This window comes from Staurois parvus, unplaced genomic scaffold (assembly GCF_062004578.1).
Source record: "Staurois parvus isolate SC_StPar_1 unplaced genomic scaffold, SC_StPar_1.0 ptg000576l, whole genome shotgun sequence".
NCBI classification, from domain to species: Eukaryota; Metazoa; Chordata; class Amphibia; order Anura; family Ranidae; genus Staurois; species Staurois parvus.
In genome coordinates this window covers 3,475,080-3,498,509 of record NW_028318372.1, presented here as the reverse complement: position 1 = coordinate 3,498,509, position 23,430 = coordinate 3,475,080, and the positions used below count along the sequence as shown (strand labels likewise).

General features: G+C 42.0%; 1 protein-coding gene across 1 annotated transcript in view; it reads left to right on the top strand.

Annotated features, from left to right (window-relative positions):
• Positions 1-23,430, top strand: part of ANKIB1 (ankyrin repeat and IBR domain containing 1) — a 219,450-nt gene that overhangs the window by 51,668 nt on the left and 144,352 nt on the right. Inside the window, exon 2 of the mRNA XM_089692132.1 lies at positions 2,658-2,920. Coding sequence (XP_089548258.1) covers positions 2,733-2,920 — 188 coding nt within the window. The 5' untranslated portion in view covers positions 2,658-2,732. The remainder of the gene's footprint in view (positions 1-2,657; positions 2,921-23,430) is intronic.

The following is a 23,430-nucleotide window of genomic DNA, read 5'->3' as shown; positions in this document are numbered from 1 at the left end:
TGGCCAACTACAATAAACGTCTGACCTCTGTGATTGTCAGCAAGGGATTTGCCACCAAAATCATGTTTTGTGAAGGGGATCAAATACTTATTTCCCTCATGAACCTTCAAATCAGTGCATAGTTTGTTAGACATGCATTTCTTTTGAATTTTTATTTTTTTTTGCTATTCTGCCTCTCAGTGTTACAATACACCTACCATTCGATTTTTAGACTGATCATTTCTTTGTGAGTGGGCAAACATTCAAAATCAGCAGGGGATCAAATACTTATTTCCTTCACTGTATGTGTGTGTGTTTGTGTGTATATGTGTATGTATGTGTATATATATATATATATATATATAATGTGTATGTGTATATATGTATGTGTGTGTGTGTGTATATATGTATGTATGTATGTGTGTGTGTGTGTGTGTGTATATATATATATATATATATATATCATAATATAAAATTACACACGCACAAAATCTTAAATGCAGCTTAACCTCCCTGTTCTGCAGACAGCTGGTAGGTAAACTGAACCCAGTGTCATATCATGTGTATTCTTCCTTGATATCTTGGTGTGCTTTGTGTATTTCTTGCAAGTCTGTACAGTAATTCCCAGTGTGAAACTTTTTTCCTCTGTATGGGAGCTTCCTGTAATAAAGACCGGTCACTGCTGCTCTTTCTCCTTGTGCAGGGTGGCTGGTCTTGTCTCCGCCCCCTCCTAAAGGTTTCTATATCTGGTAGAGCCTGCTGGTTCCACCCAGAGTTCACTTTGCTGTACATAGACTGTACAGAGAGCAGATGTTACTGCTACTTTGTTTCTATTGAGGAATGTATTTAAAGGATACGTTCACCTTTGGGAACATATGTTGCACCCGTTTTTAGGGTGTAACATGTTCCCCTAGCCGTGGCCGAGCCCACCCCTCCCTCTGACAGATAGTATGGGGAGAATTCTCCCTGTACTGTCTGTCAAATTTGAAAACCGCGCAGCTGTGCGGGGCTCCACCCACACAGCTGCATCATTCACTCATGGATATCCGTGAATGAATGAACTACAAGTCCTGACAGCCTTTGCTGCTGTGGGCTTGTAGTTTTCATTGACCTACTACGTGTGGAGCGCCATGGTAGTTCATTGAAGCTTCCTGTCAGAATATCTGCTTGCTGGTACATCCCGTACGGTAATTATATTCTGACAGGTCTGCAGGAGACCTGCATGGCATCAGCCATCTACTGATCACTGGTGCAATGCTTTCCAGGCTCCTGTAGACAAAAATAATAAATGCACATTTTTTTACCTACAGAAAAAATGTGCATTTATTATTTTTGTCTAAAAGGTGAACTTATCTTTTTAATGTTTTTGTGCACAGAGTGCAGCTTTAACCACTTAAGTTCCAAAAGATTTTACCCCCTTCATTACCAGGCCTTTTTTGCTATTCGGCACTGCTTTAACTGGCAATTGCTCGTTCATGCAACGTTGCACCCAAATTAAGTTTCTAACATTTTTTTTCCACACAAATAGAGCTTTCTTTTGGTGGTATTTGATCATATCTAATAATAATCCTAAAATTTTACAGCTAATCTGTAATTTGGGTACAGGGTGCTGTGATTGACCCAGGTACTATGTGATAGCTGTGGGCCAATCACAGCTCACTGGTATAAGAAGCAAAGCTGTTATGAATGACATTCAGTGATCCATAGGGATCACACGATCCTCAGGCTGGTACCAGGAGCTGCAATCTGCTGTGAGGGCAATTGTCTGTGTCCCCACTGAATAAATGTAGTGGACATCCGACTGCGCTGCTCTGCTCAGCGGGGGATCAATGGACAGATCCCCCACTGAGAAAGGGGAGTCCACCCCGTGTGAAAGAGGCTTTATTTCACCGCCATGTGTCTGCTAAATGGTAGCATTTCACTGTGCATCGGGAAAGCATGTGATTTCGTGAACCTAGCTATAAAAGACACTTTCAAGTGATTTCACTCTCCAGCATCTACTAAAATGCGTTTTTACCTGGACTGGTCCTTTAATGTTTGTACTGTTCTGAAATTCTGTATAATATATAAACACTTTATCTGAAGAATAAGTCATCCATCTGAAACGCAGACACACCTGACTAAAATGTTCTTTGCAGCTGTCCTCTACGAGAATGTTATATATTTATTTATTGGAAATATTTCTTCCTTGAAGAGCAGAAGTACTTCTGCATTAAAAAAAAAAAAAAAAAATTACGAATTCCAGACATCAAAACTATTTTCAGAGCGTTCTTCCAGCCGATGACCTGCGCTGTCTGGATCCGTGACCTTTAAACATCAGTAGGACTGGAACAGTGGGAGGAAGAGATTTCACTTTCTTAAATCCCCCTTTCTGGCAAATAATATATCAAAAATCTACAAAGTTTCAGAGGTTTCTATGTGGTTATGTATAGTTTGATGACAGGAAGGCTTTGATCCGTCCTCCCTTCACTGGATACGTCCAAATTATAGGTTTGTGAAATGCCTTGTTTGCCCCGTCGGCCTGGCGGGGGAAGAATTTTACACTTGAGAAGTTGGTTAAAGTTTAATTGAAGTTTTTGCTTTTGTGTTCTAAAACCGTGAGGCCGAGCGAAGGAGGATTTCTCAAGGAGGTCTTTTTTTGCGTTTATACAATCCTTTTATTTTTTTGTGTTTTGCAGGGTGGATGGAATGTTGTGGATTCTCTTGGCAAGAAGCTGAACGTAGGGTAGACAAGTGCCGGTCTCTAGACTACCATGGGAAACACCACTACAAAGTTCCGCAAAGCCTTGATCAACGGGGACGAGAACCTAGCTTACCAAATCTATGAGAGCAATCCACAGCTGAAAGAGTCCCTGGACCCCAACACATCCTATGGGGAACCTTACCAACACAACACTCCGCTGCACTATGCCTCTCGATATGGCATGACACGCCTGATCAGGTCAGTGGCTCTTTGTACCTTTTGTACTTTGGTCTGCACATTTTTATGTGTACTTTATATTATATGGGTAAAATCATTTTTCTCTTTTTGTACCTAATGCAAACTTTCTGGTAGAACCAAAGAAGCAGCCATTGCTGACCTCCCTTATGGAAATGCCAGTTGCTTGACTGTTCTGCTGACCCTCAGCCTTGGGGTCTCTGACCTGAAACCAGTTTGCAAGTCTGGAAGACCACAACTAGCATATTTGTTTCAGGGTAGTTATTTAATGTGGGTATGGACAAATCCCAAGAACCAGGTAGCCAAAGCTCCTCAACCACTTCTCTACTGGAGTTCATTATAAATGGTGGCTGACATTAAGCGCTTTTAAACATACTTCCAATTGCTATGGTAGCTGGGACTGTGTTTACTACTGTCAAGCCAAATGTTGGAGGTTGGAAGTGATTCGGGTTAAGGCCCAAACTGGGACAAAAAATAGGCCTGGGCATTTTAGACTGAGCAGCCTCGAGCCCACTGGACCTTCCCTTGGAGCCCGGTGGCGGCAGTCCAGGACCTGGTTGCAAGTGCGACCTTTTTGCGACCCTGGTAGTTCTGACACTGCTGTCAGTAGTTTTTTATTTTATTTTGTTATTTTTTTACCATTGTATTTATTTATTACAAATTTATTATTTTTAAAAAAAATTAGGAGCCCCGTTGGGCGGGCTTTGGGGAGATAGCAGGGGTCTAAACGGACCACTGACATCTCACCTTTGAGACAGAGAAAGGAGATTGATTACACAGTGCTCAATCTCCATCTCTGCAGTCTCCGCAGCACTGAATGAATGTACAGGAATAGCTCTGTACAGAGCTTTCATTACATTCATAAACTGAAGTATAGTAAACACAGTTTACTATGCCTCAGTTATGAATGGACAAAGTCAGTGGTCAGTATCGATCACCATTCAGACAAGGAAGGAGCCGGTAAATTATACATTTACCACCCCCTTCCCCTTTTTGTCCAGTATGACTATTTTCGTCAACTATCAACTCCATTTAGTGGCCATAATGCAGTGTTTTCCCCAACTGAGGTATTTCCGGAAAATACAGCTTTATGGTCACTAGATGGGGTTGATGATCATAGGAAATAAACATGTTCGGCAAGTTTATGGGGATTATTCACAATGGCTGTGTGAACAATTGAGACCTTTGCACAGTAAATATTTTATAAATAGACCCTTTGAGCTACCATGCTGTTTATTATAATATGCCATGTTCAGCAGCTTAGAGCTTGTTGTCACAGTTCTTGCAGTACAGTGGGAGGAGAGGATGTTGCAGGGGGTGTGGCTACCAGCATTTTCACTGCTGTTTAACAAGCCTGTTGGTGTCAGTCACCTAGTCCTGTCCACTGCTTTCTGGACTGACAGTACTGCCTCTGTAAGAGCTCATTCACACTAGCAGTTGGGGGGACAGTAAAACCCTGTGGTTTAATCGTGCTTTTACCATCCCCCATCCACTACCCCCTTTAGCTGCAGAGGCAGTGGCTGAGGGTTACAAATGCTGCAGCCGAAAAGCAAAGCAGGAATTCTACCCTCTGTCACTACAACTGCTGAATGCGACCCAATAAAGTAAATGGAGCAGTTCCGCAAGTGCCCAGCAACCACTCAATGCATGTGGTTGTGGTTCACTAGTGCGGGGTTCAAGGGATTAAAGCAGGAAGAGAAGAGGCAATACAGTGCCTCCTCACTGACTGTTAAATGCTCTACGAAGAGCAATCCAAACATGGATAGCTCTTCAGTAAGCAAAGCTAGTGTGAATGAGCCCTTACTGAAATGCTCCCACTGTGAGCTGCAGTGTCTGGGAGGGGGAGCGTGTGAGACACAAAGGGTGAGTTGGCTCAGTCAGGGAAGGTAAAGGAAGTGTGTCGTTTTTTCTTTTAAAGTAGTTCAAAAGGCAGAAGGGTTTTGACCTTCATGCATTCTATGCGTTATCCACTTCCGGACCAGCGATGTTACCTGTACATCGCTGAACTTTTCAGTGGTTATACTGAAGTAACCGTTACCCCGGTACTATTTTTTAAAGCTGGCAGTCAGCTCTCTTGTATAAGCAGTCGAAGCAGCTAACTAGCAAAAAACCCCCATTATCCCCCCTGTTTTCCGATGCTCTCTCGGTATCTTCCGTCCCACCTTGGTATTTTGAATGCTTTCAAGTGCAGAGGAGGGATTTGGGGTCTTCCATAAAGAGTACCTGTTACACGTCTATTGCTGTGACAAGGGATGTTTCCTTGTGACAGCATTAAAAGTCATACATTTTTTTTTTTTTTTTTAAGCAAGTATTAAAAATAATAAATAAATAAACTAAAGTGCCCCGTCCCCCAGTGCGCAATTTTAAAGCGTGACATGTTTGGTATCTGTTTACATAACATTCTTTAAAAGTATAACAAATTTGGTTATGTGTTGTGTTTTTTTGCAGTAAAATTCAAAAATGTGTATATTTTCCCCAAAAAATTGTGTTTGAAAAAACAATGCACAAATACTTTGTAACAAAAAAATTCAAGAACCACCAGTTTATTCTCTAGGGCCTCTGCTTTAAAACAAAAAATAATGTTTAGGGGTTCTAAGGCCTGGTCCACACCAATGCATTTTTTAGTGCTTTTTTGCAGAAACGCACTACAGTCCATTTAACATGGCTTTCTACAGAACATGTTCACATCTATGCTTTTTTGAGCAGCTGCATTTTGGAAATGGTCAGGGACTTTTTTAAATGCAAAAAGCAGCGAGTTTGCTACAGTGGAGTTCAATGGAGGCGCTGCATGAAGAGTGTTTTTTGCCACGTTTTTGTGTGTTTATTCTGACCAGCAACAAAACCATTTCCACTTTAACAAAAAAACCTGCAAAATGCGGCAAAAACGCAAAGCCTGATGCAAAAACGGATCAAAAGCAAATTGCATTGGTGTGAACTAGGCCTAAGACATTTTCTAGGAAAACCATACTGACTTTAACTTGTAAACAAAAAGTGCCAGAAATGACCTGTAGCTGGTTTAACCACTTCCCGACCGGCCGTTGTATATAAACGGCCGGACGGTGGCAGTGCAGGGTCGGGTGGCCGTTTATAAACGGCCTCCCCGCACCCTGCTTGTGCGCGCTCCCTGGGAGCGCGCAGCACTGCGATCCAGTGCCCGCTGTGTCCTCCGGACACAGTGAAACACCGATCGTCGGACGGGACCTCTGTACGAGGTCCCGATCATGTGATCACTGATTGGCCAATCAGTGATCACATGCAAAGTAGCAAGCAAGATGTCACTTGTGACATCAATGCTTACTACGTGTGAATTCTGTGAATGATCACAGAGGTCACATGGTACAAAGCTATTCACAACAGCCTTGTACCATGTGACAAGCTGTGACCAATCACAGCTCACTCTGTATTTCTCAATGACTGCAAGAATGCAGACAGAGAGAAAAAGAAATGATTGCTTTTACATCCTATATGGGTATAAAAGCAATCAGTGTAAAAAAAAAAAAAAATCTTCATCACCCCCCACAAGTAGTACAGAGTCACCATGGTGACACTGTACTGCTAGGGTGACAGTATGTAGAAAAAAAAAATAAAAATAAAAAATAATATAAAAAAATAAAATAAAAATGTAAAAAAAAAAATATTTAAAAATTATAATTTTTGGTTATAAACTAATTTGGATTTTTTTTTTACTAAAAAGATAACGGAATACATTTTGGCCAAGATTTATGATGAAATATTTATTTATTTGCAAAATTTACAAAAAAAAACACTTTTTTTCAAAATTTTGGGACTTTATCATTTACATAGCAAAAAAAATAAAAATCCCAGCAGTGAATAAATACTACCAAAATAAAGCTTTATCTGTCTCAAAAAATGGTAAAAAATTCATTTGGGTACATTGTCATTCAAAGTGTGATAGCGCTGAAAGCTGAAAATTGCCCTGGTCAGGAAGGGGGTAAAAGTGTGCGGTCTGGAAGTGGTTAAAACTTCTGCATGCAGCTCCCCCACTCCCCTCCCTTTCCGGAGCCCAATCTCAATCCAGCGTTGTGCACGAGAGTAGAATCTCTCTCCCTCCTTATTGGATCAGGGATAGCTGAGGGGGCCATTGGCTTCTGCTGCTGTCAACCAAAGCCAGTGAAGAGGGGCAGTGCTGAGCTCTGTGTGTCTATAGACACACACAGCCAGGTAGGGTGTGAACACACATGAGTGGCTTGCTATGGGGGCACTCAGCAGGGGGGAGGAGAGTCCAGGCACGCCATCGGGGGACCCGAGAAGAGGCAAAAAATTACGCAGAGCAGGTACTTTTAACATATTTGTTTATTTAAAAAAAATAAAAAGTAATCCTTTACAATCACTTTAATGAGGTTGGCGCATCACATAGTCACTGGATCTGGGACTTGTTTGGACCGTCACACAGGAGCCTTTGAACTCCAGTTATATTTGAACTGGCAAAACAGTCTGGGTTTTAAAACATCTCTCAGGAAACAGCAGGAGCAAGGAAAAAGATAAAAGGTTTTCTTTGTGAACTTGCTTGCTTTACCCAAATATAATTAGGCAGCTGTGTGTTAGAAGTGCATTTATTCTTCAAAATATTTTTTCCCAGCAAAGGATCCCTGTGTGGTTCTTTTGAAGGTCTGACATGACTTTGTGAATTTTTAATTCCCTCCGTACGCGGTTGTTCAGTTTATTGCTACAAAGCGGCGGTTCCATGTTTCGAGATCTCCTCTAATCATTTTTATGTAAGCACGGGGGAGAATATTGTCATGGAGGACGTAATTCGATAGTGGCTGACAATTAGAGGAGAACGGAGCTGCAGTGACTCCACACTACTCATATTTTTCAGATTAATAAATTATAAAGTATAATCACATCAGGTTGTCGCTGGTTGTCGGCGTGTCTGGTACCATCCATGAAGCATCATTCACAAGCCGGGTTTATGTCTGCTGTGCCGGAATATTATGCTAATGTAATCTGTCTCTCTGCCGCTGAAGTGTTTGCATTTCCTTCTCCAAACCTCAAATTTCAGAGACCTTGTGAAGGGAAAAGCAGGTCTGCTGCTGGGTTTTGGGGAAAAATGGTGACCGTGGCAGATTTTGGCCACTGAATGAGAATAAAGTAGACCTCCAACTCCAAGAGTGAAGATTGGATATCTTATTGGGAATATCTAAGACCGTTAATTATGCAGTTCCCTGAAGCTTTTTGCCCTTTTTTTTTCTACTACTCCAGCCCTGGAAGGTGTCACCCGCTTCATGACCTGGCCATTTTTTGCTATTCAGCACTGCTTGAACTAGTAATTTTGCAATCATGCAACGCTGTATCCAAACACACTTCATAGCATTTTTTCACACTAATAGAGCTTTCTTTTGGTGGTATTTAATCACAACTGGGTTTTTTTTTATTTAAAATTATATAAATGAAAAAAGCCTGAAAATTTTGAAAAAAAACCCAGTTTTTTATACTTTCTATAAAACATATCTAATGAAATAAAATGTTAAAAATCAGATTTCTTTGCAAATTTAGGCCTAAATGTATTCTGCTACATGTCTTTGGTAAAACAAAAATCCCAATAAGTATATATTGATTGGTTTGCATGGAAGTTATAGAGTCTACAAACCATGGTGTGTGTGTATATATACTAGAATTTTTTTTTTTTTTAATACCAGTAATGGCAGTGGTCAGCAACTTATAGTGTGGCGGGCAATCTGACACTGGGTGGGAACTGGCTAACTGACATCACCAGTGGCCATTATACAGTGATCATACTGTACACTGTCGCTGGCTGGGAAGGGGTTAACATCTCAGGTAATCAAGGGGTTAAATACAGTGTATAAAGTTATAAAACGTCTACGCACCCCTGTAAAAATGTCAGGTTTCTGTGATGTAAAAAAATGAGACAAAGATAAATTCAGAACTTTTTCCACCTTTATTATAACTTATAAACTGTACAACTCAGTTGAACAACCAATCTTTTAGGTGGAGGGAAGTAAAAGTATTATATTCATTAGTCTAATTACATTTGAGCCTCTGAAAATGGAGGCACTGTGTATAAAAATGGTTGCAGTTCTGAAAATTTGTACTTGATATTTATGTTCAATCTTTGGAATTAAAGCTGAAAGTCTGCAATTCAAATTCATTTGGATTGTTTTGTTTCATTTATTCTGGTGGCATACAAAGTATGAAAATTGTGTCTGTGTCCAAATCTATATGGACCAAACTGTTAGGGATGCACAGAAATTTTGGTGGCCAAAATTAAATAAATCACTGATACAGGTGCCGAAAAAAACCACCTCTCGCCGCCACTGGCTGCTGCTCAGCCTTACCTGAAAAACCATTGAACGATGCCGACGCTGGGCATAGAGATGAGTGAAGGAAAGATGGCCTCCACTCATCTCTATGCCCTTGGAGGACCGGAGCAATGTTGCTTCCGGTTCCGGCCATTTTATTTATTTATTTTTTTTAAAGCACGACTAGATCAATGCATTTTTTTGATCCAATGCTTTACATTGTAGAGGAGAGATGTGGGATCTTATTGACCTCATATCTCTCCATAAAGAGGACCTGTCACTAATTATTTCTATCACAAGGGATGCATGTATTTCTTGTGATAGGAATAAAAGTGATCAACCTTTTTTTTAAAGGGACAGTGCATAAAAAAACCTAAACATTAAATAAATAATAAAAAAAAAAGTTTAAAGTGCTCCCGCCTCCCCCGTGCTTGCACGTGGTGAACGCATACGTAGGCCATGCCCACATATGTAAATGGTGTTCAAAGTACACATGTGAGGTATTGCCACGAACGTCCGAGCAAGAGCAATAATTCTCTAGACTAGACCTCCTCTGCGACTTTACACTGCTAACCTGTAGGAATTTGTAAAGCATCACCCATGGAGATTTTTAAGTACCGCAGTTTCACTCATTCCATGAGCGTGCTCAATTTTAAAGCGTGACACGTTGGGTATCTATTTACTCGCTGTAACATCCTCTTTCATATTTTACAAAAAATCGGGGTGTATATATTGTTTTTTTCCCAAAAAAAATATATCTGTTTTTTAAAAACTGCACATTCCGGTTTCGGTTTTTGGCCAAGTGCATTTTGAATTTTCGTTTTCAGCACCAGAATTTTCATTTTGGTGCACCACTACTAACTGTACATGGTTGCAGAGGTCAAGCTGGAGCAACGTAACTACAGTGGATATAAAAATTCTACACACCCCTGTTAAAATGTCAGGTTTCTGTGATGTAAAAAAATTAGACAAAGATAAATAATTTCAGAATGTTTTACACCTTTTAATGTGACCTATAAACTGTACAACTCAATTGAACAACAAACTGAAATCTTTTAGGTGGGAAGTAAAAATAAAAAATTAAAATAATCTGGTTGCATAAGTGTACACACCCTTAAACTAATACTTTGTTGAAGCACCTTTTGATGTGATTCCAGCACTCAGTCTTTTTGAGTATGAGTCTATCAGCATGGCACATCTGGACTTGGCAATATTTGCCCATTCTTCCTTGCAGAAACACTCCAAATCTGTCAAATTGCGAGGACATCTCCTGCACACATCCCTCTTGAGATCACCCCACAGATTTTCGATCGGATTCAGGTCTGGGCTATGGCTGGGCTATTCCAAAACGTTAATCTTCTGGTGAAGCCATTCCTTTGTTGATTTGGATGTATGCTTTGGGTCGTTGTCATATTGAAAGATGAAGTTCCTCTCCATGATCAGCTTTCTAGCAGAAGCCTGAAGGTTTTGTGCCGATATTGACTGGTATTTGGAACTGTTCATAATTCCCTCTATCTTGACTAAGGGCTCAGTTTCAGCTGAAGAAAAACAGCCCCAAAGCATGATGCTGCCACCACCATGCTTCACTGTGGGTATGGTGTTTCTTTGGTGATGTGCAGTGTTGTTTTTGCGCCAAACATATCTTTTGGAATTATGGCCAAAAAGTTCAAACTTGGTTTCATCAGACCAGAACACATTTTCCCACATGCTTTTGGGAGACTTCAGATGTATTTTTTCAAAATGTAGCCAGGCTTGGATGTTTTTCTTCGTAAGAAAAGGCTTCCGTCTTGCCTCTCTACCCCATAGCCCAGACATATGAAGAATCCGGGAGATTGTTGTCACATGTCCCACACAGCCAGTACTTGCCAGATATTCCTGCAGCTCTTTTAATGTTGCTGTAGGCCTCTTGACCAGAGACCAGACCAGTTTTCTTCTCGTCTTTTCACCAATTTGGGAGGGATTCTTGGTGTTGTCACTGTTGCGCCATATTTTCTCCACTTGATGATGACTGTCTTCACTGTGTTCCATGGTATATCTAATGCCTTGGAAATTCTTTTGTACCCTTCTCCTGGCTGATACTTTTTAACAATGAGATCCCTCTGATGCTTGGAAGCTCTCTGCGAACCATGGCTTTTGCTGTAGGATGCGACACAGAAAATATCAGGAAAGATCTAATAGAACAGCCAAACTTTATTTGGGGTTAATCAGAGGCACTTTGAATGATGGCAGGTGTGTACTGACTGCTATTTAACATGATTTTGAATGTGATTGCTTAATTCTGAACACAGCAACATACCCAGTTATAAGAGGGTGTGCACACTTATGCAACCACATTATTTTAGTTTTTTATGTTTACGTCTCCCCCCCACAAAAGATTTGTTTGTTTTTCAACTTGGTTGTACAGTTTATAGGTCACATTTAAAGGTGGAAAAAGTTCTGAAATTACTTATCTTTGTCTAATTTTTTTACATCACAGAAACCTGACATTTTAACAGGGGCGTGTAGACTTTTTATATCCACCGTATGTGCCTAACAATGTGTATTATGTATATTATGTGCTGGTTTTTACTAAATATCTGTTTCTTTGCCTAGCAAAGCAGATCAAAGAAACAGAGAGCGATTAGTCCCTCTATGCAGGGTCCTGTGTTGATTGTCAACACAGGGCTTTGGGCTGTGATTGGACACAATCAGCAGGTCCCAGCCATGAATCATTAGCTGGGACATGCTGTGTAACTGCCACTGTGTACAATCATAGCGGAAGTTGACAGGGGGGGCGGCACACGCCCCGTACCCAGAAGAAGTCTGCAAGCTGTCAAGGATTACTTTTTAAAGTCAGTTCTCCAACCTGGTTGTGTTGTCTGGCAGGACTGTGTATGTTTCTGGACAGGCTGGAGATTATGTGAAACCCTATAGCAGGTAGGAGCACTCCCATGTCTTTTCAACTGCTTGCCTGGAGTTCAACTTTGAAACATCACCCCCCATTGATTTCTCCGTCACATCCAACAACGCTACCATCAAACCCGCCCTGCAGGCCAGAGTACTGGGTGTCATTCTGGACTCCAACCTATCCTTCCAGCCCCAAGTCCAATCTTTAACAAACTCGTGCAGACTCCACCTCCGCAACATCGCCAAAATCCGCACGTTCCTAACCCCAGAAACCACTAAACAGCTCATCCACTCCCTCATCATATCACGACTCGACTACTGCAACTCCCTCCTCACTGGCCTGCCTCGCCGCTGGCTATCCCCGCTTCAGTCCATCCTGAATACGGCTGCCAGACTCATTCACCTTTCCAACCGCTCCATCTCCGCCACCCCTCTCTGCCAATCCCTCCACTGGCTTCCGATTGCGCAACGGATCAAATTCAAAATCCTAACACTGACGTACAAAGCCGTCCACCATACTGCCCCGAACTACATCACTGACCTAATATCCAAGTACCGCCCAGCATGCACACTCCGCTCCTCACAAGACCTCCTTCTCTCTAGTTCCCTGGTCTCCTCCTCCCATGCCCGCCTCCAGGACTTCTCCAGGGTGTTACCCATCCTCTGGAACTCCCTGCCCCAACCCATCAGATTATCACCTACTCTCCTCTCCTTTAGGCGCACCCTGAAAACCCATCTCTTCAGGGAAGCCTACCCCCCCCCCTGCTAACTTGCCGACCTCCTCCACTCTTCCTACCACTCCATCCCCCACAGCTATCTCCTCCTGTGCCACCACCCCCTCCCTCCTAGATTGTAAGCTCGAAAGAGCAGGGCCCTCGATCCCCTCATGTTTTGCATTGTATTGGTATTGTTCTGTCACATGTTCTGTCCCCCTTTGTAATGTACAGCGCTGAGGGAACTATTGGCGCTTTATAAATACTGTATAATAATAATAAAATCTCTCATTTATAATGGTTTACAGTCAAAGATCTGAAACCAGCATGCACCCAGCAAAGTCTGAAAAGTTTAGTTCCGGGTCAGTGAGCTGCAGTCGCTCCCATCCATATCCTCCCTTTAGTTCTGTCACCAATAAATGACTCTCCAGCCCAGTTCTGTCATTTGCAACTTTTTTGGTCAAATTTCTAGGAGGAGGATGGACGGAACTGCCAGGGAACATCGTGGTTTTATTACTTGCTGTAAAGTCTGCTTTGGTGCTGATAACCAAAATATAGTTCCTCAATTTAGCACAGCTCTGTGGCAGACATGACTCCGTCACTCGCCAGCTTATATCAGTGTAAAGAGGCGGCTTGGATTCACCCACCTACCTACCATCTGCTTCCATGTGGAGTGAAGAGGGGGCTGATGTGAACTTTCAGTACGAGGCGCCGTATGATCTCCATCCTGACTAATGCAGGAGGCCATTTTATTTCTCATAAGGGACTTCTGCTTAAAATCTGAAATTCGGATGTCTGAAAGGACTTACTAGAAACCATTTTAAAGCCCAACTCCACCTTTTAGGGCCTGAATACACTGTTATTTTGTAGTAACGCAGACGTTAAGGCACAATACCTTTATGCATGGCAGTGTACCTGCTCTACAGACGGTGCAGTGCTATTCACTGTGATTGGCACCCAACACATTTTACATTACAGCGCACAAGGCGCAACACACTGCAGCGCATATACCGAAACTGTATTCCATATAGGAATTCATGAACGCTTTTTCAACTGTCCCCTCCCCCTTCTAATATCCATGCTTACTAACCTGTGTAAGAAAGAAGTACAGGCATACCTCGGTTTACGAACGCCTCGGTTAACGTGATTTTCGTTTTACGAATGAAAATCCATTGAAAATAATGCCTCGGTTTATGAATCTTTTTCGCAATACGAACGGATTAATTGGTTTTCAATGCATTTACAAATTTTTTTTTAATCATGTCCCTGTACAGTACTGTGCCTTTTTATAGTGCACTTTATAAAGCATTTTGAACAGATAAAACTTTTTTTGACTTTTTTTCTGACCTCCGGAACAAATTAATTGGTTTTCAATGCATTTACGAATATTTTTTCTTCGCAATACGAACGGATTAATTGGTTTTCAATGCATTTACAAATTATTTTTTTTTCGCAATACGAACGGATTAATTGGTTTTCAATGCATTTACAAATGTTTTTTTTAATCATGTCCCTGTACAGTACTGTGCCTTTATAGTGCACTTTATAAAGCATTTTGAACAGATAAAACTTTTTTACTTTTTTTCTGACCTCCGGAACAAATTAATTGGTTTTCAATGCATTTTCGAATATTTTTTTTCGCAATACGAACGGATTAATTGGTTTTCAATGCATTTACACATTTTTTTTTTAATCATATCCCTGTACAGTGCTATGCCTTTTTAAAGTGCACTTTATAAAGTGTTTTGAACAGATAAGACTTTTTTTTTTTTTTTTTACATTTTTTGACTTCCAGAACGGATTAACTGGTTTTCAATGCATTCCTATGGGAAACCGCAATTGGGTTTACAAATTTTTAGCAATACGAAAAGTCCCGCAGAACGCATTCAATTCGTAAACCAAGGTACACCTGTATATACTTACCTATTTTCCGGCAGCTCTGGTCTGGTCACATGATCCCCTGTGCTGGCTGCCGGGGAGAAGAGACCGCACTCCAACAATGGCTAGTAAAGCCAGAAGTGGTGACGTCACCCGTAATCTCCTGTGGTGCCCATCCGTCGTTGGCGCTTCTTCCTCCTGCCCACTGAATGTCACCCAGTCAACTGAACTCACCAGTACACCCGTACAGAGGGCCATGTTTTCACACCTGGCACAGGTACCCCATGCAGCCAGCCTGCATAGATCTCCATTGATCTGAGTGTATATCTGTGTGGGACTGATGCATGACTCTGAACATAGTCCCTGCATTCTGAGCCTGTGATGATTGGGAACACCTGTGCCTCCTGCATGGGTAACCACAGCCCTGTGCTGATCAGTGCGCCCTTGTGAAGGAGCACTAAGTGTCAATGAACCCTCAACAACTGTTTGTTACAAAAGAGAAAAAAAAAAAGCACTGTCCCCAACACCCCCCCCCCTCCCTTCTGAAACTCAATTCTGTCCAGCAGCTGCTGTGCCTGTTCGGGGTTGAATGATGCCCATGCATGACCTCTTTTCCATTTGTAAACTAGTGATCTGCAGGCCCTTTTTATCACTTTGGTAATGGATTCTGCCCGCTAAAACTCTGGATCTCCTGCTCTAGGAGCAGGACAGCAATATTATCAGCCAGCATGTCATTCAACTTACCAGCAGCTGCGTGAAATTTGCAAAACTGCTTGTGGTGGAGTTACCCTTTAATCCTCCACTGCTAGAAGCAGAAGGACATCAAATGAAGATGGTAGGAAAAGAAATGATAAACTTGATGTATTTTTTTTCCTTTGTTGATATGAACTCGTGTCCTCTTCCCAAACACGCCAAAACCGTTCTTTATGTAATAACATCCAGGGTTCCAGTAGCCAGAATCAATTACCCCAGGCTCATTACATTATTGTGCATTATTACATTGCCAGGATTTATTTCCTGCTTATATAATTGCATCCTTTCCTCATTTAATTACAGGCTTTCTGCTTCTCGTCTTGGGAAATGATTAAAAGTGCTTAAATTTGCAGTGCAGGTACACAAGGCTTGCTGGCAGTAAGACATTCAGCCCTTTAATTGAACTGGTAACTAAACATGAACAGAGAGCTGTGGTATGCTCTTGCTGGGACTAGCCTGCCTGGACTAGGCTGTGATTTTAAGGTTCATTCTGGGGGTAATACCAACCTGTTTGTCCTTCAATTCTTATATACTGTGTATTTCCGCTTTTGCATGCAGTTTTCCTTGAAAGCATCCATTAAGTGGACCTAGCTATATATACAGTGGATATAAAAAGTCTACACACCCCTGTTAAAATGTCAGGTTTCTGTGATGTAAAAAAATGAGACAAAGATAAATAATTTCAGAACTTTTTCCACCTTTTAATGTGACCTATAAACTGAACAACAGTATGAACAACAAACTGAAATCTTTTAGGTGGAGGGAATTAAAAATAAAAAAACTAAAATAATATGGTTGCATAAGTGTGCACACCCTTAAACTAATACTTTGATGAAGCAGCTTTTGATTTGATTCCAGCACTCAGTCTTTTTGGGGATGAGTCTATCAGCACGGCACATCTTGACTTGGCATTATTTGCTCACTGTTCCTTGCAGAAACACTTCAAATCTGTCAGATTGCGAGGGCATCTCCTGTGCACAGCCCTCTTCAGATCACCCCACAGATTTTCGATCAGATTCAGGTCTGGGCTCTGGCTGGGCCATTCCAAAACTTTAATCTTCTTCTGGTGAAGCCATTCCTTTGTTGATTTGGATGTATGTTTTGGGTCGTTGTCATGCTGAAAGATGAGGTTCCTCTTCATGATCAGCTTTCTAGCAGAATCCTGAAGGTTTTGTGCCGATATTGACTGGTATTTGGAACGGTTAATAATTCCCTCTACCTTGACTAAGGCCCCAGTTCCAGCTGAAGAAAAACAGCCCCAAAGCATGATGCTGCCACCACCATGCTTCACTGTGGGTATGGTGTTCTTTTGGTGATGTTGTTTTTGCGGCAAACATATCTTTTGGAAATATGGCCAAAAGGTTCAACCTTGGTTTCATCAGACCAGAATACATTTTCCCATATTTTTGGGGGGACTTCAGGTGTGCGTGTGTGTGTGTGTTTTTTTTTTTTTTTCAAAATGTAGCCAGGCTTGGATGTTTTTCTTCTTAAGAAAAGGCTTCCGTCTTGCCTCTCTACCCCATAGTCCAGACATATGAAGAATACGGGAGATTGTTGTCACATGTACCACACAGCCAGTACTTGCCAGATATTCCTGCAGCTCCTTTAATGTTGCTGTAGGCTTCTTCGCAGCCTCCCAGACCAGTTTTCATCAATTATGGAGGGATGTCTAGTTCTTGGTAATGTCACTGTTGCGCCATATTTTCTCCACTTGATGATGACTGTCTTCACTTTGTTCCATGGTATATCTAATACCTTGGAAATTCTTTTGTACCCTTCTCCTCACTGATACCTTTTAACAATGACATCCCTCTGATGCTTTGGAAGCTCTCTGCGGACCATGGCTTTTGTTGTAGGATGTGACTAAGAAAATGTCAGGAAAGATCTACTAGAACAGCTGAACTTATTTGGGGTTAATCAGAGGCCCCAAAAAGATTGCAGTTTGTTTTTCAACTGAGTTGTACAGTTTATAGGTTACATTAAAGGTCGAAAAGGTTCTCAAATGATTTATCTTTGTCTCATTTTTTTACATCACAGAAACCTGACATTTTAACAGGGGTGTGTAGACTTTTTATATCCACTGTAGTGGCAGAATTTTGGTGAAGTGTGTGTATATATCTCTTCCTATCTATCGCAGCGCTCCTTCAGCGTCACCTATAACGCTGCCACCTCCCCCTCACTCCCCCTCTCTGTTGGGATCCCTTAAGGTTCTGTCCTCGGCCCCTTCTTTTCTCCATCTACACCTCCTCCTTTGGCCAACTGATACACTCTCATGGCTTCAACTACCACCTCTTTGCCGATGACACGCAAATCTATCAGTCCACCCCTCGCCTGACCCCTGCAGTCTCCACCCAAATCACTTGCCTACTGAACGACATATCAGACTGGATGTCACTCCACTTCCTCAAACGCAGCCTTTCCAAAACCGAGCTCCTAATTTTCCTCCCAGCCCGCGCCCCCCCTCCTGACTTCTCCATCATATCCAACAATGCCACCATCAGTCCCACCCGTAGGCCAGAGTACTAGGTGTCATCCTAGATTCCAACCTGTCTTTCCAACTCCAAGTCCAATCACTGACAAACTCATGTAGACTCCACCTCCACAACATCTCCAGAATACGTCTGTTCCTAACCCCGGAAACTACTAAGCAACTCAACCACTCCCTTATCATATCACGCCTCGACTACTGCAACTCCCTCCTCAACGGCTTACCTCACCACAGGCTATCCCCGCTTCAGTCTATCCTGAATACTGCGGCCAGACTCATCCACCTTATTAACTGCTTCGTATCCGCCACCCCCCTCTGACAATCCCTCCACTAGCTTCCGATTGCCCAACGCATAAAATTCAAAATGCTAACTTTGACTTACAAAGCTGTTTATAACACTGCCCCAAACTACATCACCAACCTGATATCCAAATACCACCCTAAACGTATTCTCCGCGCCTCACAAGACCTCCTACTCTCTAGTTCCCTGGTCTCCTCCTCCCATGTCCGTCTCCAGGACTTCGGCAGGGCATCCCCCATCCTCTGGAATTCCCTACCCCAATCCATCAGACTATCACCTACTCTCCTCACCTTTAGGCGCACTCTGAAAATCTATCTCTTCAGGGAAGCCTACCCCGCCCTCAGCTAATTGCCGATCTCCTCCAGTCTTAATGCCACTCCATCCCCCACAGCTATCTCCTCCTGTACCACTATCCCCTCCCTCCTAGATTGTAAGCTCCAAGGAGCAGGGCCCTCGAACTCCTTTGTGTATTGAATTGTATTGTTACTGTACTGTCTCGTGTACTGTCTCCCATTGTATTGTACAGCGCTGAGCAAACCGTTGGCGCTATATAAATACTGTATAATAATATTAATAATAAAATATAATCATAAATGTTAATTTTTAACATTTTCTGGAGAATCCTTTACTGGCAATGACTGCCTGAAGTCTGGAACCCATGGACATTACCAAAGACTGGGTTTCCTCCTTTCTGATGCTTTGCCAGGCTCTAACTGCAGCTGTCTTTACGTGTTCTTTGTGAGTCTTTCTGCCTTTAGTTTTGCCTTCAGCAAGTGAAATGCATGCTCAATTGGGTTGAGATCAGGTAATTGACTCGGCAATTGTGGAATATTCCACTTCTTTTCCTTCAAAAGCTCCTGGGATGCTTTTGCAGTGTGTTTTGGATCATTGTCCATCTGTACTGTGAAGTGCCGTCCAATCAACTTTGCTGCATTTGGCTGAATCTGGGCTGACAGTATATCTCTAAACATTGTAGAATTCATTCGGCTGCTTCTGTCTTCTATCACATCATCAATGCTGAAAAAACAAAAAATCTACTTCAAGGTACCCATCGGTCGATATTTCTTCCAGTGCTCCCCTACGCAAGCCCTGATGAAGCAGGATCGGTTAAGCCTTTAAAATGCATTGGCTTTCAATTTTACTTATGAGGCCTAAAAATTGGAAAATTGCATACTTGGCGCATAGTTCTTGCCATAGTCTTATTAGACAACCCCATAGGCATTTTTGCACAGAAAGGGTTGGTTTTCTGAAATGATATTGTGGTTACGCTCTTCTAGATTCTAGGTTTCAGTGGTTCAAGTCGTACAAATGACTCACTATGGACTTTAATCATTCACCATGTGTTTAACCACAATTATGGGTCATGGCCAGTTGTAAATATTAATATGAAGTAAGAAGGATGTGTTTTTTTTTTTTTTTTTTTTTTCTTCGTTTCCTTTTAGAAAGCAGAATGGGAACATAGCAGGCTAAGATGAGCCGGTTACTCATTAAACCAGAGAAATCACGTGTTGGCTGTTTTGTGTATCGGCTTGTGACTCGCCGTAGACTGGACTGCTTTGTTTCACTAGGAGGCTTATTTGTTACAACTATTTATTGAGTGTGTGATTCACTCAATGTGCGCTGATGTTTCCATCTATTCATGCTGATGTGCCCTTTGTATCTCCATGGGGGACATTTATGACATTTGTGCGGCTAAAATCTGTCCGTTTCCTGCTGTTTGCATTTATTTCTACTTTTTTGTTTCCTGATGCGTGTTATAATAATGGACAACTGCGTGTCTCTTCTATTACATACGTTTTTATTGCCAGCATAGTATGCAAATTTGCATAAAAGACAAAGATAAATCTTCATAAGAAGTAAGGATAATGTGCACCTATCACTTTAAGTTCATGAATTGGTTTCGGAACTGCACACGCTGACCTGTATCACGTCCATTATAGCTGATATGTCTCTAGCATTTAATTCTACCCATCCACCTGAAAGGCTAAATTCACTTCACTTTTTACTTTTAAATCCAGCTCCCCCATATGCCAATATACCATTAATGTACTTCAGTTGCAAAAATATACAAGCTCTTGATTTGAAGATCAAGGCCTTACCTTAGCCGTGGCTATATTTCTTATGCAGGCCATAGTCGGGGAGAAAACCGTCCGTTTTTTTAACAAAAAAAAGAAAAATAGGTCGTTCAATAGGCCGAAGTTACCACCAACAGTAAAAAAAATTGGCTGATTTTCTTCCCGTCTACGGCCGGCATTTAATTACTTCTGTCCCTGCAGAGAGCCCCGCTATTATATTTGACATTAAAAAGTTGCAACATTGTATCTATTTGTATCCATTTCGGATACAGATGGTTTTTCAGATACAAATAGATACATTGTTGCAACTGCAATACTTTTTAATATCAAATATACTAGCGGACTGGAATTCTTCTTCTTTCTCTTCTTCTGCTGCTTCCTCTTCTTCTTTCTCTTCTTCTTCTGCTTCTTCTTTCTCTTCCTCTTCCAGGTCATGGCTCATGCGCAGATTTTTTTTATCGATAAAAAGATCGGCCAATTTTTCCCATCATTGACGCGAAAATCGGCTGATTTTTTTTTCCAACTTTACCGATCAAAAAAATCTGACAAAATTCAGAAAAACGGCTGACCAATTAACGCATTAATAGTGAGAAAATCAGCCGATTTTTTTTTTTTTTTTTTTTTTTTCCGGCCGATTTTAGACCCATCTATGGCCTGCATTAGAAAGCTTTTTCACTTCCTGGAATGTAGACCGAGGACAGAGGAGCCAGTATGACCAGGAAACAGATTACCAGCTGATCTCATTAGCACACACATCCTGCACTGACCTCATTAGTACATACCCTTCACCCATCAACTTTTGTTCACCTCCCTCATTACAATACTACTTTCCTATACAACCTGATTGTACAATCTCCTTTAGATCTCCCATCAGCTATGTAGTACAAGGGTCTGCATGATTTGATATTGAATAGATTGTTCAGGTGTGTCCTCCTATTCCATAGTATTGGTAAATCTAAAGGAAATTGTACAGAGATTGTACAATTAGATTGCATAGTGTTATTACCATCTTTATATACCTACATAGAAGGGAGTAGATGGAGACACTCTTGTCAGGCCCCATTCACATCTCCACGCAGTGAAGACTCACATTCCGCATGCGTTTTGTTTTGGGCGTCCTGGAATGGTTTCACTCATCACACATAGGGCAGCCCATTCACTTGAACATGTAACAATCGCCCCAGAAAAGCTGCAGAACTTATTTTTGGAGCAGAGCACGGTGTTACCACAGTTGTTGGTGGGTTTGCAGCACATGGGGTGCCTTTACCATGTACAGGTGTACCTCGGTTTACAGACTCCTCGGTTAACGTAATTTTCGGTTTGCACATGAAAATCCATTGAAAATAATGCCTCGGTTTATTCATTTTTTTCCCAATAAGAAGTGTATGTTGGTGCCGATTTTTAAATGCAATTGCCGGCTTTTTTTTTTCTTCACTATAGCTCTCAGAATTAGCTGTCACTTTCCCTGGAGCTAAAGAATACTTTTGTTTCTTTTATCTCAGGAAACAAACTAAAAGGAAACATTTGTTTTTTTTAACTCAGGGAAATATACTAAAATTAAACTTTCTTTCTTTTAGCTGGGGAAAGTGACAGTTGATTCTCTGAGCTATAGTGAAGAAAAAAAAAAAAGCTGGTAATTACATTTAGAAATCGGCACCAACATACACTTCTTATTGGGAAAAAAATTAATAAACCGAGGCATTATTTTCAATGGATTTTCATTTCTAATTACATTTAATTACATTTAGAAACCGGCACTGACCTATAGTGACGACTTTTTTTTTTTTTTTTTTTTTTTTCTGACCTCCGGAATATATTAATTGGTTTTCAGTGCATTCCTATGGGAAACCTTGTTTCGGTTTACAAATTTTTTGCAATACGAAAGTCCAGAAGAACGCATTAAATTCATAAACCGAGGTACACCTGTAATTACATTGGGAATGATCTGAGGTCTGGTGGTACGTAAATTGCGGCTGATCGGAGGGGTGAAGGCACAGGAGTTGGGGGTGATCTGAGGTGTGAAGCTGCAGGAAGTGGGGTGATCATAGGGATGAAGGTGCAGGAAGTGGGGTGATCTGAGGAATGAAGGTGCAGGAATTGGGGTGATCATAGGAATGAAGGTACATGAAGTGGGGTGATCATAGGGATGAAGGTGCAGGAAGTGGGGTGATCTGAGGAATGAAGGTGCAGGAATTGGGGTGATCATAGGGATGAAGGTACAGGAATTGGTGATCATAGGGATGAAGGTGCAGGAAGTGGGGTGATCATAGGGATGAAGGTGCAGGAAGTGGGGTGATCTGAGGAATGAAGGTGCAGGAAATGGGGTGATCTGAGGGATGAAGGTGCAGGAATTGGGGTGATCTGAGGGGTGAAGGTGCAGGAATTGGGGTGATCATAGAGATGAAGGTGCAGGAATTGGGGTGATCATAGGGACGAAGGTGCAGGAAGTGGGGAGGTCTGAGGAATGAAGGTGCAGGAAGTGGGGTGGTCTGAGGGATGAAGGTGTAAGAAATGGGGTGGTCTGAGGAATGAAGGTGCAGGAAGTGGGGTGATAGGGATGAAGGTGCAGGAATTGGGGTGATCTGAGGGGTGAAGGTGCAGGAATTGGGGTGATCATAGGGTTGAAGGTGCAGGAAGTGGGGTGATCTGAGGGATGAAAGTGCAGGAATTGGGGTGATAGGGGGAAAAGGTGCAGGAATTGGGGTGATCATAGGGATAAAGTTGCAGGAAGTGGGGTGATCTGAGGAATGAAGGTGCAGGAAGTGGGGTGATCTGAGGAATGAAGGTGCAGGAAATGGGGTGATAGGGATGAAGGTGCAGGAAGTGGGATGATAGGGGTGAAGGTGCAGGAAGTGGGGTGATCTGAGGGATGAAGGTTCAGGAATTGGGGTGATCTGAGGGATGAAGGTGCAGGAATTGGGGTGATAGGGGGTGAAGGTGCAGGATTTGGGGTGATGGGGGTGAAGGTGCAGGAATTGGGGTGATCATAGGGATGAAGGTGCAGGAAGTGGGATGATAGGGGTGAAGGTGCAGGAAGTGGGGTGATCTGAGGGGTGAAGGTGAAGAAATTGGGGTGATCATAGGGGTGAAGGTGCAGGAATTGGGGTGATCATAGGGGTGAAGGTGCAGGAATTGGGG